Source organism: Thermobia domestica, chromosome 17, assembly GCF_964235325.1.
Source record: "Thermobia domestica chromosome 17, izTheDome1.hap1.1, whole genome shotgun sequence".
NCBI lineage: Eukaryota > Metazoa > Arthropoda > Insecta > Zygentoma > Lepismatidae > Thermobia > Thermobia domestica.
In genome coordinates this window covers 75045891-75063941 of record NC_137470.1, presented here as the reverse complement: position 1 = coordinate 75063941, position 18051 = coordinate 75045891, and the positions used below count along the sequence as shown (strand labels likewise).

General features: G+C 38.1%; 1 protein-coding gene across 1 annotated transcript in view; it reads left to right on the top strand.

Moving 5' to 3' along the window:
- LOC145674059 (Fanconi anemia group A protein homolog) overlaps positions 1-18051 on the top strand; it is a 104635-nt gene that overhangs the window by 51644 nt on the left and 34940 nt on the right. The window contains exons 9-10 of the mRNA XM_081743883.1: positions 7890-8071; positions 16176-16281. Of these exons, the coding sequence (XP_081600009.1) occupies positions 7890-8071; positions 16176-16281 (288 nt within the window). The remainder of the gene's footprint in view (positions 1-7889; positions 8072-16175; positions 16282-18051) is intronic.

Here is an 18051-nt window from a genome sequence, read left to right as displayed (position 1 = left end):
TTGTGCTGATTGAACCAAGTGTTCCCAATTACTAGTGAATTCTGTCTACAGAAATTCACCAGTCCCTCTCCCCTTTCATTTCTTTCGCCTAAACCATATTTGCCTACGATACTACCTTCCTGTTTTTCTCCCACAACTGCATTGAAATCTCCCATTAGAATTACGCATGCACCCTTCTTCTCCCTATCTATAATTTCTTCTATTTTCTCATAATTTTCCTCTACTTCTTCATTTGCATCGAAGTCGTCGGTGCATATGTCTGTATCACCACTAGATCCTTCGTTTTCCCTTTAAGTCTTAACATCATAACTCTATCATCAATAAATTCTACTTTCACTACCTTCTCCTTTAATCGCTTTCCAAGAATTATTCCTACGCCATTATGACCGCCCTTTTCATTACCTGAGTAAAACATTCTATATCCTTCGCTGTTCAATACCCTATTACCTTCCCATCTAACTTCACAAACTCCTACCAAATCTAAATTATTTTGTTTCATTTCTTCTTTAAGATTTTCTAATTTTCCTCCCTGTAACATAGTACGTACGTTCCATGTCCCTATCCTAAATCTTTTGCTCTTCCTTGTCTTTCTTTCTCTGTTTGTCTTCCCCCCATTATTACTTTCTCGTCCAATAGTCCTTCCCAAGCCATCCCCCTCCCGGAGATCCGAATGGGGGGATATTTTACCTCCGGAACTACATTTTGACCTGCGAAAGACCATTGTTCATATGTTCTCTTTTCGCTGCTAGCAAACTAGGGAAAATAGAGTGGTGGTTTCCCGTTGCCTTCCACCCCGCAGTATCCCAGCCGTTACAGTCACTCTGACCACGCCTGGGACTAATGTCCAAGTTGCCGTACCAATCACTATGATTTCCGCCAACTTGGCTACTGGAGAACTGCTGCCTTCTCCCAGAACACTCTTCGTCTGGCTACTCCATTTAGACCAATTCGGTAGGGGTGGCCCTTCTGGTAGTGAACTACCACCGACACAGCTCTAAATTTCACTGTAGCACGCAATCCTCCCCACCCGACACATAAGTGTCTTCGTAAAGGTGGTGTTTATCGGGGAGGGTATGAGACTAATAGTTCTATAATCCTCACATCTCGTTTTGTTCGATTTCTTAGCCATCGGTATCATGATCGTCTTCAGGAATTCTCTCGTTGTTGTAGATCTTGTCATCCTGACAAAATGTCTTAAGTGGGTAGAACCACATATCACTAACCGTTTGACCACTACAGGGCCACTTAAAAAAAAAAAAAAGGATAACTCTTCTGGATTTCAGTGGAAATGATTGAATGAGAAAAAGTGGTCTCGTAGTGCTCAAACGGTTAATGATTGGTGGTTGTGCCCATTGAGACTTTTTCTCGGGGTGACAATATCTACAACATATCATAGTTTCTAGCAATTCCACACAAATCCAATTTTCATAAGGATTGTGCGGGGTCCTTTACATACACATACACTAATGCAAATGAAAAGAAAACAACAATTAAATTATATGTTTATTATTATTATTATTATTATTATTATTATTATTATTATTATTATTATTATTATTATTATTATTATAGGAATGAAATATTCCTTTATTAATTGGAATTAGACGTTTATAAGAAAGACATGTTGTTAGAGATTTCTTACTAGATGATTTATTTATTTATTTTATTGTATTTAGATATATTTATATTAGTCTCTTTCATAAGTTAGTGTTCGGCTTTTGGATTGCCGTACATTTCTCCTTTTTTCCATGAATTTTCAAATGTTCTTACGTTTTTCCATTATGAATGTACGATATCAGGTATCAGTGTGGTTTCCTCTAATGTTCAGGCGTGGATCAGTTTTCGGATATTTCTCATCTCGAATACACTTGCCACTCGTGAATCATTATATTAACCCAAAAGGAGATCGAACTCCAGAGACAATTTCCGATTTTCCGGTCAGATTTGTTATTGTGACTGAATTGTTCCTTAACTGTTTAAAGCAAATAAAGTCAACATGCTTTTGCATATTTTAATACTTCTGTTTAGCAGCCGATGATTTCAATATCTATGCAATCCTCTGGTATATATCTCGAGGTAAACTTTAACTTGTAGTAGTAGACTGAGTTGATAATATACATATTAGTACTTTGGTATGTTCATCCAAATATTGAATTAAACCAGTTGAGAATGCTCCAAGAGCATTGCCAGAACGAACTTGGAGAGATGGAGAGAATGGAGAGATGGAGCGGAAAGGATAACTGTCATTGCTCCTGGATGTAAAACTAAATAATTTTATCCGCACCTTCTCTTTCTCACAAAAATTAGCAAATTATCATCTCTCTATGAATTACAGTTCTCGAGATATGGCTGCTTAAATATCTAGAAATTCGAACTTTTTGGCCAATATCTGGGGAACGGTGGCCAGCTGGCCAGTAGACAGTTAATCAGTTGCCGGCGGTTACTATTTGGCACCAAAATATTTACCATCCTCTTAGGTATTGATCAGGTTCAATATTATCTCTCTGCAACTTATGTTTCCCGAGCTATGGCTCCTTAAATCTCTGGAAATCGGCCATTATTTGGCCAATATCTCGGGAACGGTAAGAGTGACGCGAAAAATTTAATCACTTTCTCTGTTTTTGATGTTCTATCGAATGCAGGGTTCAAAATTGAAATAAAATCGCAAATAACAGACAGACGGACAGACAGAGAATTCAGTAACGAACTTTTTAAGTTCGTTGAAAACTTCTTAAACACTGTATAAATTACCGGGAGCTGTTGAGCCAGGAATTGTTGGAAAATACACCGGTATGAAAACTAATCAAGAAAGAACAGAAGTATTTACTTAAAAGGAAATGCATATATTCTAGTAATATCTGGATGAAGATATCAAAGAACAAACATGTAGATTATCAACTTGTGTACTACTCCAAGGTGAAATTTGATTTGAAAATGGTGCTAGAGGATTTAATAGACATCGAACTCATTGGCTTCTAAATAAACATACAAAAAATGCGAAGATACGTTGATTTTACTTTGCACGATTTCTACAGACCAGGAAAGTTGGGAAGAGTAAGGAAAAGGAAATTTGGTCAGGGAAATTTACCATATATATATATATATATTCTAAAGTAGGTTGCTATAGGCAGAAAATGCAAATTTTAAAGTAATATTTTTTAACTAGTACATAAATTGAGATGGGCTTGCCGGTAGTTCTATCAAAAGTGTCTGGCTGCCAATGCAGCGATCAAGTAGTTCAAATAAAATCTGAAGATGATGAATATGTGGCTGAAATTTGAAGAACACAGATTCGTGTATTGTGAAAAATGAATAAAGCAGAGATGATTTAATCACTACAAACGGTAAACCAGAATTTGTCATATAATTCTTGAAATAACTTTGGTGAAACCGTTAATCTCATGTTTCTACACTGTCAAATAGGCAGAGGATTTTCCTTGGGGAAGGACAAAGTTTAGTACTTCATTTGTAAAGGTTTAACTCCATATTTTCAGGAACAATTATTCAGTCGTCTGCATAAGTTGTAAAAAGTTTGTGGTATATTTTTGACGTGTCTTTAAACAATGTGGTACAGCAAGAACAAACAAACTTCATTGTAAGATTTTGCGATTCTGAAAAGAACTGGATAGTGGCTAGATATTTAAATAAATGCTTCTAAATCACGCTTTTGCAGATATTTTGTTCTAAGTGTTCTGGAAAGGAATGGATCATTGTCTACTAATGAACTATCTTAAGTGTCCATGGATAGGCTAAATGTGAACTTGAAGTTTCTAACTAAACTAGAACTTTTAAGTGAATCGGACCAAAAATGCCTGATTAATGTGTGAGCGTAAGGACTTCGAACAGTTGATTGGTCCTGCCAACGAGCAGCACGTTGTGCTTTGTGAAATTTTGTAATTCTATTTTCGTTCCAATGCGGCTGTAAAGTTCAACAAGATGATTTAAAATGAATACCTTCGACAATCTATGGAAGTAAAGGTGCCAGAGGAACGTGTTGAGTACATATGTTTCGAAGTTTGAAAGTACTGAGTCCCTACGGCCGATGTATAACGCAGCAATGGGCCTGCGTAACCAGGACAGAGCAAACAACTTGCATAAAGAAGCGGAGAGAACGAGACAGGTGAAATTGAATAAAACTGGTGTTGTCAGAGTGGTACTGTTACTCATGAGTGCTTGATAAGTAAATGCAAAACACATTGGCGTTCAATTGTTCCCCTACCCATACTAATCTTGGACAGAGAGTTCAACACTTTGCACGAAGTTGAAAACTAACATTAAGAACTTTTCTTCAGATTCATCCATTGCTCGTTTCAATTTTTTAAGCCTTTTTTTTCGTGGATCTTCAGCTGAAGCTTTTTTTGGTATTCTCACAATAATTTGGTTTGGATTTTGGTATTTCAACACAGTTTCAACATTTAAGCTCAGCAGAAAGATATTTGACCGTATCGGGAGAGTTGTGTGTCTATTTTACAGAATGTGTTTTCCATATGCCCACGGGGTGGCTCAGTGGTAGAGCGTTCACCTCCGGTGCTTGAGGTCCCTGGTTCGATCCCAGCCCCCGCCAAGTGAACTTTGTGGTGGACAAACACCGTGCTCGTGGGTTTTCTCTGGGTTCTCCCGTTTCCTTCCACTTTCTTCATTCCACCATTTCATTCATTACTCATTATCACCGTCTCCTTTAGCCTAACTGGCATAACCGTGGGACGTAAAACTCAAAGATTTCATTTCCATATGCCCACATACATATCTAAAGAAACTAAAAGCAATTTTGCGTCCGAGCATTATACTAGTGTATGATTTAATTCCGGATATATGAAGTATCATAAATATGCAAATTACCGGTATGGGCCGCTAACATTAGTACAATACACATTGGGCCGCGGAGGACTTTGCATTCAAATTAATTTTACACGAATCCCGAGGGACACTTCGCGAATGTACCTTGTAAGACGTGTTCCCTACTTTTAATCTAACTCATTATCAAGTATACGTTGATATTAATTGTAGTCCAATAATAGACCTCTCTTTAAAGTAAAATTTTATGTGATGAGAGTTGGCAGTTCTGTGCGAGGTTACTTTTGATCCATCCGGCAATTAAACTGGATTGAAACCCAGCGTGCTTTAGAGGAGCACACACAAAAAGCACATCCCGTCCTTTGTAACCTTAACGTAAATCAAAGATCAATTCGGTAATCAGTTATTATCAAGCTTACTTGACAAAACCCCGTGACCAGAACGTTTCATTCCCGATGAGTACATACTCTCTTATGCAAACCCGAGGAATGACTTCTATGTTACTCTAAGCCGTAAGTCCAGTTTCAAATAGCTTGAAAGTGGATTTTAAATTCCAATTAATCAACTACTTAGTAAAGTGACCTGGAGTAAAATTGAAGGGTGCACACAAAAAAAATCTTGACGCAAAGTGCGTCATTGAAGATTTTATGGAGTTGGGAAAAATTAACTGAAATTAACGAATAAATAAAAGATTAAGTAAATTATGTAAAATTTATGCAAGATCAATAAGCTTAAAAGTTTTTTGAGCCTACTAACCAACATTTTACCCATGAGACATCCCGAACATGTTGTATAGGATGTTTCATCTTCATAGTACTTGTAACCAATAAGAGCGGCTGTTCGACCAAGAGGATGGTAGTACAGATGCTGAATGTTTACCTGGAATATAGCATCTCACACACAATGTTTACGTAGGCGTAACTTAACGATGGTTGTTGCTGGAGCCTGGTTAGCAGTCATGCACCAATCATCCCAGCACGTCTCATACCTGGTCGATGGTGTTTAGGTCTGGAAACCTAGCAGGCCAGAGTAGGACCTTATGCCGAGGAGAGTACGCAGGGTTGTTCCTGTGATATTGGGACGTGTGCTGTTCTGTTGTAAGGTGGAACTCCCCAACCTGTCAAGATAAGGTCAGAGAATAGGACCCATTCTATACTAGTCATACTAGTCATACATACTAGTCATATTCTCGTAAAAATCAGATGCGAGCGGTATGTGTACAATATTTCCCCCTATTCGATGTCGGCGCGGTGGCTCCGTGGTAGAGCGTTCACCTCCGGTGCTTGGGGTCCCTGGTTTGATTCCAGCTCGCGCCGTGTGGACTTTGTGGTGAACAAGCACCGTGCTCGTGGGTTTTCTTGGAGTTCTCCCGTTTCCTCCCACTTTCTTCATTCCACCATTTCATTCATTTCTCATAATCACCGTCTCCTTTAGCCTAACCGGCATAACCGTGGGACGTAAAACTGAAAGATTTCATTTCATTTCATTTTTCCCCCTATTCGAGATGATGTATAACGGTTGCAAGACGCGCTGCTGTTTCGTTCCCCTATAGGTTTATGGTCCGTCGCTGTCGAAGACAGATACGACTCTTTGTGCTGAATATCATCACCCTCCATTCAACTCGCCATTACACTGGTGAGGACCGTCTTCCTTTCATCATGTCTCTTCATCATATTCCTCATCGATACAAACTTCTGACATCATGCTGTCTACAGAGAGTACGATCAACTTGTCTTCTATAGTGGCAGGTGTGTTTGCATTTTCAAACTAAGATCATGTCTTGTACAAATATATATTCCACGTAGTAAATTACGTTCGCATCGAATTATGTATAGAGGATGTTCTTCAATGCGTTTCTACCAGATCCTAAAAGAGTAAGTCAGGGTATGTGCAGAATGTGACTGCCTGAATACAGCCCACAGAGAGCGATCCACGGAGTCTTACGCATGATTTTCAAATGAGAAATGTTGAGAATGAGTTACGTGGCATGAACGAACAAACACAATCCTCAATTATGGGCGTATTCCACATAGTGTCGCAATCTTCTACAATGCATTGCAATTACGTGCACTTTCCACATTTCCCACCAGAGATGCTTTTAAGTGGCCTCTCAGGTAGAAACCCACAGGGAAATCCGGTGATCGTGGCAACTAGGAAATAGGTTCACGTCGTATAGCTTGGCTCTCTGCGTTCAGCATCACGAGGTGAAAAATGTTTATGTTTACATGAATAGCGGTGAATACTTGTGAATATTTCCTATCAGAATAATGACGTTTCGGAAAATTTCCTGGTACATACAAGCCTGCACAGCAGCGCCATCCACCAACCGTACAGGTAGTGGGTACCCGCTTTCTGCAAATTTGAGTATATGCTGCAAACAGCATCCCCTTGATTGGTACAACTTGCTGTGCACTCCTCGGAATAATGACTACCTCCCTGTTGTTAGTCGGTCGCTTCTGACGCAAGCAACTATCTTTGGAAGATAAGAATAAAGACATTCGCTTTACAACCATTAACCTAAGCATGTTCGTAACTATTGCTCCTACATATGGTCTTGAGTATGTTTGTACTTTTGAGGGCCCTGATAGGGAATCAAGGTTGACCTTCACATTTAACCGATATCAATCTACAGCACGTTTACGCATGAAAAAAGTCAAGTACGTTGATGAGAGACCTGTGTGCAGGCTGGAAAGTAACATTTTGCATATTTTCTCTAATACTCCCCAACTCACCGTCATTCGATATTCTTCATATTTCAAATGAAACATTTTCCGACATTTACTCCTGGCAAATACACTTCTGAATTTCCCCCCTTATGTTTGAAACAACCTGTATATGGCATGAAAGGATTCCCGCAGCGAGAATGAAAAGTAAATTGCTTAGCAGAAATAGAGAATGCATATTTACAAAACACTAAAGTCGTATACTATAAGTTCCTTCACCAAATTCTCCATCAAATAGGGAAGAGATGAAAGAGCTTATAGTGTACGTGTTTATTATTGTGATTATGATTTCTCCGTTTTAATTTAATAATTAATTGTATCTTATGCACGTAGTTTCATTGCTTGAGTGTATTTATTTGGTTCTATTTTCAGTGCTCCGCTAGGGAAGATTCGAAGCGAATAGTTCGTTCTTATGCTGAACTTTCACTTGCCATAGCACATGTTTTGAACTATGAAGCAACCATAGATAACCCTTGGATTTTGAAACAGTGGCTAGAAATTCATAAAGGAAACAGTTCCGATAGCAATGCCTTGACCGATTCTCAATTCTTCAGGTAATTGCTCTTTAACTAATAAGAATTAATTTTATTCAGGATTTGAGACAATTGGAAATCAAATGCAAAAAAATATTTTATTGTCTTGATAATGTACAGGGTTTGTTCGGAAAGTAGTAGGACTGATTTTTTCCCCGCCAAAACGTGGTGAAGGAGGAGGATGTTACTGCGCTGGTTGGGTGAGGGTGGGGATCTTAGCTACCAGCGCACCAGTCGCCAATCGTCTCCAAGCTTTCACGGAGTGTAGATCGAGTTTAAGGTGAATCCCTTTCAAGGTGCCTTGTCATTCTCACAATGAATCGTTTGTTAGAGTAGCGTTACGCGGAGAAGTTTTGCGTGAAACTGGATTAAACTGCGAGTGAGACCCATGATATGATCAAGACTGCTTGGGAGCGATGCCATGGGTCGATCAAGTGATTTTGAGTTTTACAAATTGTTTCGGGAGGGAAGAAGGCAAGTTGAAGATGAGCAATGGCCATCACGCCCTTGAACGGCAAAAAGTGAAGAAAACTTAGTGAAAGTGCGAAATCTTTTGAACTCTAAGTCGCCTGCATCCGTCCAGCAATCGCTGGATCATGGAAACTTCATTACGACAATGCGCCGATCCACACCGCCTTTGTTGTCATGGACTTCCTGACGAAACGTGGCATGCTACAGCTTCCCCACCCACCCTACATCTCAGATGTCACTTCTGCAGACTTCTTCCTCTTCTCCCGACTGAAAGGGTCATGAAAGGACGACACCACTTCTCGGTCTAGGCCATTCTAGAGGCCGTAACGATGAGCTGAAGAGCATTCCAATTTCTGTGTTCCAGGGAGCATTCAGTGATTGGCAGAGTCGCTGGAAACGCTGTGATGATGCAGAAGGGGCATATTTTGAAAACTATTAAGTCGATATGCCAAAATTGTGAATACATTTTTTAAAAAAAATATTCAGTCCTATTACTTCCTGGACAAACTCTGTAGATCAGTGATGGCTAAATGGCGGCCCGCGAGTGTCTTTTATCTGGCTTTCGAATGAAAATGAGGACATGTATGGTTTATTATCTATTTTGCTTGTTTTAACTGCACGTAGAAGAGGAAGAGTGTAGTAAGTAATCATAATATACTTAAATCGAGACTTGAGTCTTAACGATAAATATATTTTCTTTAATCTTTTGATATGGCCATTCTGCAATGTAAGGCCGCTAGCTTTTGGCTAATTAAAAAAAAAAAAAAAAAAAAAGTGCAATTTTTTATCAAGTTACCTTCACATGTTCATAGTTCGATCCCTAATTGATCGAGACAAGAGACAGGATTTTGTTCTGGCCCATACTGTGTTATAAATTGACTATCTCTGATATACGTATATAATGCGTAAGTGCAACTTTGGTAGAACTTATCGCTCAAACAAGAAGTCCGGCAAACTTGAGAACCAACATTATTTTATTAGTGCGGTTGTGAAGTTTTGTATGGTGGAAGAAAATTCCACTTCTAGCTGAGAACATATCCTTGAGGATGCTGATACTACATCCACTTCTAACTATAAAAGGTCTCAAACCCAAAGTTTCACGCGCTTTTTAGTCTGTAATAACGCTATCAAAATGGCGGTTACATGGGAAGATATTGTTTTGAATAGTTATTTCTCACACTTATTTCGCTTGAATAACAATTTATTTTGATAGATGTTGCAGTTTGAAACTGTAATACTAATAATAATAATTAGAAATTCAAAAGACCAAAATACACCTTATAGAATTAAATATGGCTATTAAATGGGAATAAAACTGGTAGATATATAATCAGTCTTGGGAGTAACGTAACGGAAGTAATGCATTACTTTTTAAGTAACGTTCACTAGTAACGCGTTACATTTTTTCCAAAGTAACTGTAACGGTAATGCGTTACAAATTTTTAAGTAACGTTTGCAAGCACCTGGAAGATATTTTCACAGGTTTTGACAGCTCCAAATCAATACATTCAGTGGTTGAATTGCGAGTGCAATGGTAGTCTAGTTAATTTGGTTGGTGTTGTTTTTATAAAGATGGACAACGAAAATATTTTAACCTGCTGGGGATTCAAATGAGACACTATTTTGAACGCGCATTACTCATGACACACACATCTGAGCAGACTACTATACGCACCGTTTCATAGATTACATCCCCTGTTATGCGATTACAGGCAGAATCAACTGAGGAAACAGTCAGCGAGAAACATGCAGCCGTCGAAAGCGGAAGTCAATCGGACCCGTGTTCGAGATTTCGTGCTAAGAAATGCGGAACTCTCTGACGCTAAAGTCGTGAAAAACTTCCAAAAAGAAAAATTGAGTAGTGCAACTGAGTACAGAACATTAAAAAGGATCAAAGATGGAATTTGAATGAAAATAAGAGAAGTGGAGAAAAGAAAAAAAAAAATATGACGAAAGAATCAAAGAGGAGATTATGTCACTGATGGACGCTAGCGACGAATGTACCATTTCAAGTGCTGCACGTTCATTAAACGTGAGTCCTGATGTTATGAGAAAGTGGTTACTACAGCTGGGGGTCAAAAGGAAAACAAGAAAGAATGCTCCATATGCAAGTGAAAAACAAAAAAGAAATAAAAAGCCATTCTGAACAAAATTACCAGGAACGAATTTCATGCCTCTAATGATGATAGGGACATATTAATGGATGATTAAACCTATATCGATATGAATGGGTATGATATTAGTGGAAACATGTACTTTGAATCGGGCCACATTTCTGTCCCTAAATCAATATAAGTTCAAAACTAAATTTCCATAGAAGCTACTCATCTGGATGGCAATAAGCAGAAAAGGTCATTCTCGGCCATATTTTCATATGCAATCAATGGGTGCAATTAATCAAAATATATATCCAAATGAATGTATTCGAAAGAGAGATCCCATTTATCAAAGAAAACTATCCGAACGGTGATTACATCTTTTGGTCTGTTTTAGCTTCTCAATACGCAATAGGGACGCAGCAGCTGCTGGACCGGGATGGAGTGCAGCTTTTGCGCAAAGAGCCAGATCCACCAAAAGTGCCACAAATCCGCCCCATTGAGAAATTCTGCGTTTATTTGAAAGCACAAATATTCCAGCCACCATATAAACCAAAAAATATATCATGATTGGAAGAACGAGCCAGAAATATAATTCGTCAATTCATGCAAACTACTTCCAACAGCTGATGGGGAATGTGGGTCCAAAAGTCAGAGCGACTGTTAATCGGGGTGTTGTTTCTGTCATTAATTGGTTTCATATGATTGTATAATGTCTACTGTCATCAATACAAAAACTGTGACATTTCATGTGCAAGTAAAAAAAATACGGCAATTCAAAAATGTGTCATTTGAATCCACAGCAGGTTACCGTTCGAACATCAAATTTTCAATAAGTTACTGTCCACATGAACGGATATAGCAGCGCTGGTATTATCAACCTGCAGTTCTAAACATTTACGATGATTGGGAAAAATTAGAATGTGCAATAATAATAATAATAATAATAATAATAATAATAATAATAATAATAATAATAATAATAATAATAATAATAGTGGTAGTAGTAATAGTAATAGTACGGAAAATTGAAATAATAAGATTTTTACATATTCAAAGTTTCAAACCTAAAAGTAACAAGTTACATTTTGAGGGAAAGTAAAGTAACTTGTTTTTACAGCGTTGTAAGTAGCGTTTTTACAACTAACTTACCCAACACTGTATATGGCCATGTTTTTGAGGTAGTTGAATCCAACAAAAGCACCAAAAATAGTGCCAGACAATCGTACAAAGAAGAAGAAGAATCGATGCCTTTGACCGACCGTCGTCACACTTATAATTAAAAATGAGCTTACCGGTAAGCACTACACTTCGTATTTATTAAGTAACTACCCACATTGCATAATGCTGGCAGGATTTCTTATATATTGAATGCATCTCTTCTTTCATACTCAATAATACTATTCTTAAAATTTTTGTATTCGTATACTGATTATCTCATTATTTAGTTGTATTCTAATTACTTAACTTTTTTGCCACTATATGTTTCTCAGCTGAAAAGAAATGAGATCAGATATAATAATGAAATAAAAATAATGAAAAAGTTGACAGTTCTTAGAAAGCAAGCTATTTTCAAAGCTTATTACTCACATTTTAAATTTATTTTATTTATTTATTTATTTTTTATATATATATATTTATTTATTTTGTCTCAATTTCCAGTCATTGTATAGAAAATTATTATTCACAGAAGCGTTGATACTGTGACATCCTACTCTGCTGAAGTAAACCTATAATCAAAACAAATAGCAGCAAGCCCTTCATTTCATACCGAAGAGCTGACGCATTATACTTTTACTATACGCAGATACCAAAGTAGAATTAGCAGCTAGCAAGGAATTTATTTTTTCTCTTTTTGGACAAATAGATTGATTTGTATAATTCCCCAGAATACTAACTATATTACTCAGGGTTCCTACTGGTCAGGAAAAAAACTCATATAACTCACGTGCAGGTCAGGGAAGAAGACTGGAAATCAGGGAAAGTCACGGAAATTTTATAAAATGTATTTTTTCTAACATTAATTGTACACCAATTTCAGCTTAACCAACCATTAATGATCACAGTATGGAACGTTGCTCAGATTTTTATGGGAGGTAAGTGGAATGTACGTATGAGCAATTAATTACTATTTGTCTCTATAAAATAAATGTTCTCATATATAAATACTCACCGTTATTTATTCCTTATTTATATGTCAACGTCATCCGATACCTGTCATGAAAGTCAGGGAATTTCCTGCCAAAGGTCAGAGAAAGTCAGGGAAATAGATTTTTTTCTGATCAGTAGGAACCGTGTAACTGTTTTCCAATGCAAGTCGTAACTTTTGCAGTTCGATCAGTGATTAATCATTGTATTTCGTAAATCGTTTTTTGAACAATGCCCTTCGCATGAACATAACTGCGAACACCGTATTTCGTTTATAATGCGTTTGCATGAAGAACACTGTTTTCGGCAAACACATGCAATCAGTTCTTCACAGCTTCTTGCAATTTATGGAACGGTTGTCCACACTGGCAGACAATAGGTAACCGTCTTGAGCTTTTTTCCCATTCCCAAGCGTCTAGTGCTGGAGTTTTGAAGTCTTTTTCAAGACAATACTTTCACAGTAAGGCTTGCAAAGTAGCTCTCTTCACACCCTGATGTGATACATTTTCTGTGAATGGTATGTGATCTATAACTCTATTCTTCTTGGTGAACAGGAAGCGTTTAAAATCATTGATTCTGTTAATGTATAATGTTTATATCGTATAGAAAAATAACAAATCTTTGAAGTATATGCGTAAGGGACTCAACGTCTGCAGACTTGCCTGTTGGCATCCGTTCAAATGAATTGGTGAAGCCCGTTCATGCCTTCGAAACTTCTTTCTTACCTGTACCACAGAATGCAGAGATAGTATCGTATCCTGTAACTGAACGTAAGATTCGTACATATTTAAGGTGACACTTGAGAACAGAGATTATATACGGCAATCAATCTTTGGCATTTTGCGCTACCAAATTAAACCCAAAATACTTTAATAGTTCCTATTTCCTTGATGATGGATACCACCACAACAGCGACATCCAAATCGACAGTGCGTAAGGCAATGTAGCCATGGCCATTATCAGCAGCATACTTCGCATAAAGAAGAAGGCGGCCATCTACTGTTCATCCCATGCTGGTGATACGACGGTTACATCCAATACTATTTCATATGAAATAACGTTATCTTCAAGTATACACATAATTGTTTTACCTAGGGAACACGATGACTCAGTGATAGAGCGATTATCTCTGATGCGTGTTGTCCCTGGTTCGATCCCCTGCCATGTGGTGGACAATCGTGTCCGTGAGTTTTCTTAAAGTACTCCCGTTTCCTCCCATATTTTTATTACACCACTTCTTCCATCATCATCCTCTCCCTTAATCACCCGTCTCCGTTAGCCTAAAGGGCAGGTGGTACGTTGAACTGAAAATTTTCATTTTAATTGTCTTACCTTTATACTGTTCACTTGTACTCACCCAGTCGTAAGAACTCATTGTAGTTCCTCGGGATTGTTGCTGATAGCGTCATTCGGATTAAATGTATTTTCCTCTGGACTGCCGGGTATCAACCTTAAAGGATGCTAGACTTTATCGGGTGATCGGTATTTCGAGTTGAAAACCGATTTCGGTATTTTTTGAATACTGAAAAACTGGAATACCGAACGATACCGAAAACGGAAATATCGGATAATACCGAACGATATCAAAATATTGAAAATACTGAACTATACCGAAAACTGGAAATACCAAGATACCAAACAAAGTCCAGAATGGCTAGCAAACGCTAAGAAGTAATAATCACCAGGAAAAAAAAAAAGATGTGTTACTTTGCTCTTTTCCTGGTTGATTGTAGCCAGGCCCAGCTCTACCCTATGTGCAATGCGTACATTTGCACAGAGTTGCAAAAAAACTGGCATAAATAGATAAAATTGAAATATACCTACATTGCCTAGGTATGAAAAATAAATTACTTAAAATAAATATTTCTTTCTGGAACCTGACTTCATGATTGTGTAAGTTAAATTTTACTAATCTCGCTGGTCTATCCATATTACATTCATTAACATTATGCAAATAATTACGATGGATTGAGGTTGTTATTGACCTGGACATCTGTTTCACCCTGACAACTTAAATAGAAAACATTGTATTGGTATCCGGACCAGAATTAGGTGATCTTATATTGTATATTTGTATAAGACTTCTATAATAAAAGCTTGTGGGAGAAAACCAAATCCCGTATGTTAAGTTGCTCTACTTACTACCTTATCACAAGATAGTTTTACAATCTTGAATATATAGTTCAAACACGTAATTTCTTCACTCGATAGCACACTAGTTTATTTGAGCTCCATTGTTTCCATATGGATAGCGTATGTGCCTTTGATGTGGAAACACTAGAATTTGATTACCGATGGTAATTCATGTGGTTCGTATCCCATATTAAGTTATTGGTCAAGGTCTCATACAGCCTCCATAGTAAAAAAGGAAGGTTAAGTTCTTAATCAACCAAGAAGTTCAGCAATTTATTTTTATTTAGTTTATAAATCACAGCAGATATCTCTTCCTTCGTTGCTACCTTGATCTTGTAGTAGTTGGATTCACAGATAGGATATTACTTTCATTCCTGCTGCCATTTATTGGGTTGCAAAATATTCCTATGAGGATATTTTTACAGTTTTTTCCTACTTTTTTTTGCAGCCTAAATATGGATTAGGAATTAGATTTCTTGGCTTTCAGCAGCTATGTCTTTAGACCGCAAGCAGCATCGTATATTGTGTAGCGTCGTTAAGACATTTAAAGATACGCAATCGGTGAACAGTTACCAGATACGTAACTTCTGTCAGACTTTTAATTCAGTACTGGACATGCATGTTGTGAAGTTAGTTTCTCTTTGTTTTGTTTTGGTAGAGCACTCACCTCTGGTGCGTTTGGTCTCTGGTTCGATATTAGCTCGCGCCCATTGGATTTTGTGGTGAACAAAGATCGTGTGAGTGCATTGTATCGGGGTTCTCCCACTGTAGTCATTCCATCATGTTCATTCATCGTCATCACCGTCTCCCTTAGCCTCGATGCATAATTGTGGGACATAAAACTACAAATTTCCTTTCATTTTCCTTTGAACATACAGATAGTGGACATTGAACACCTAGTAGAAATTCATAATTTGTATTTGTTAAGGTGTTGGGGCGCCTTTAGCGGTCAGCACAGCTCCAACACGACTTGGGAAGGATTGATATAGGTCCTTCACCGTTTGCAGAGGGATTTTCAGGCATTAATCTTGGAGCGCAGTGATAAGTTCACCGCGTGCTCGTGATAAGTTCAGCAGTGACTACCAAGGACTCGCACACGAGACTCATTGTCCAAAAATACGATATAAACTACCAGATGGCTCTGGTGAGCCCTGTAAACATTATGTAGATATTTCAGTTTCAATATCCACTACCTGTAGTTGTGCATGACAATAATCGAAATGTGAAAGGAAGTTCACAGTGATTGGAAACTCTATTTTGTGTTTATTTACTTTCAGAGTGGTATTAAATTTTCCTCCGTGGTTGCTGCTTACAAACAATCTTAAGGTTGGTGTGAGCGAACAAACACTTAATGAGATTGTAAATCTGATTAATACACATTTGGTAAGTAATTTGTTTTTATTATTATTATAAGCAATTACTGTAACTCAAATTCACAAATAGCCGCATGTTGTAATTTAGGATGCTGTTCTAGATTGTTTAATAAATTTCGTTTTCGCAGCTAGCTATTGTCTCTTACAAAATCAAATATGATTGATGATGATAAAAAAAAGAAGTAGAGTTATTATGGGATGGCATTTCTGTTACCTAGTATTTGTAGAAGATGATCTGTTAGTTAACCATAATGTGAGACCCTGAGCTGTATCCAGATACATTCACCCTGTACTATTGGGCTTTCCCATCGTACAGTTTTAAAAGTATGTCACCTTCCTAGGTAACTGCCCCAAATGTAATGTTCTTTGATTTCATAATCTGGAGAAGCAGTTCATTGTAATTTTTCACCAGAATATATTATTCAGGTATTGCTTGTGACTTTCATTTCCGACTACAGATACTTATCAATTTAATGGAAACACCTGAAGGTGGAAACATGTCAGATATCTGGGTTGACAACAATCAGGTTTCAACCGCAACGCCAGGCTGTTGATGGTGATGTGTTACGGCAGTCTGAATACTACGCGAGGAGTAGTAGAACGAAAGTTTGCAGTGAACTGAGCAGACCGTGATAGTGTAAAATGGCCGTCCTCTGTGATTTCCAAAAGCACTAAATTGATGATTCGTCATGTGGTGCAAGCGTGACCAAAGTGGCAAGGTTTTGGGTATGTCCTGGGGAACAGTGTTCATTGTAATCACGGCGTACAAAACTCACGGCAAAACCACATCGGCAAAGAGGAACAGTGGAGAGTCCTGCCGAGCATTGATGCGGATTGTCACTCACAACCGTCATGCATCTGTGGTGCAAGAGACGGAGGAACTCAAGCAGTACCTCCCACAACCTGTGTCGACAATCACAGTCCGGCGCGAGTTACATGATGAACATAAGAGGTCGGGTTGCACGGACGAAGCAACTGATAATGGACCATAGTGCTCTTGGACGACAATGACAATCAGGACGCCAACACACAACGTGGACTACTGATGACTGGAAACGTGTGATATGGTCGGAGTAGTAATCGTCCACTTCATTTCAAACTACAGGCCGTATTTAAGTGTGGTGGACGTCTAAAGAAGCATATTGTAAGGATCTCCACCTTTCAATGTGTACTATTTCATCGAGCACATTTTACATTTATAAAACACCTGCTATTGTTTATAGCCATCAATACAAGCAAACGATACATATGAAGTAAACAGAAACCTGCACGACGGAACTTTAGGAAGGACAAACCACCCAGGAGTCACCTATAAAAGTGGACCAGGAGAAGTCTAAATTATCAGTTGATCACTGATCGCATAACCCAGAACACTTGTTCCTGAGGTCGCCCTGGACGAAGGGGTATTACCTTACCCAAATCCCTGGAGGCTATCATGAGCTGAGGAGTTTCAGTGCTAAAGTATTTCCTTCCTTCACCTTTACTTGGGAGAAAGATAGACACTGAATTATTATCTTCGTACTTACAAAGAATTTTTGTAATATTTTATAATAAAATCGGTGAAAGGTTAAATCCCGGACTATTATTGTCTCTACCAAAAGACATTACAATATCATCTGCAGTGTCTCCACTCAACCAACAGAGGCAGTTCTGTGATGCTGTTGAACACAATTTCCTGGTTTTCAGTGGCTGCTGTGCTGACGCTTACCGGTGCGGTCACTACCTCTGATTATGTTTCCATTTTAGAGGTCCATGTGCATTTTATGGTCCAGATGTTGTT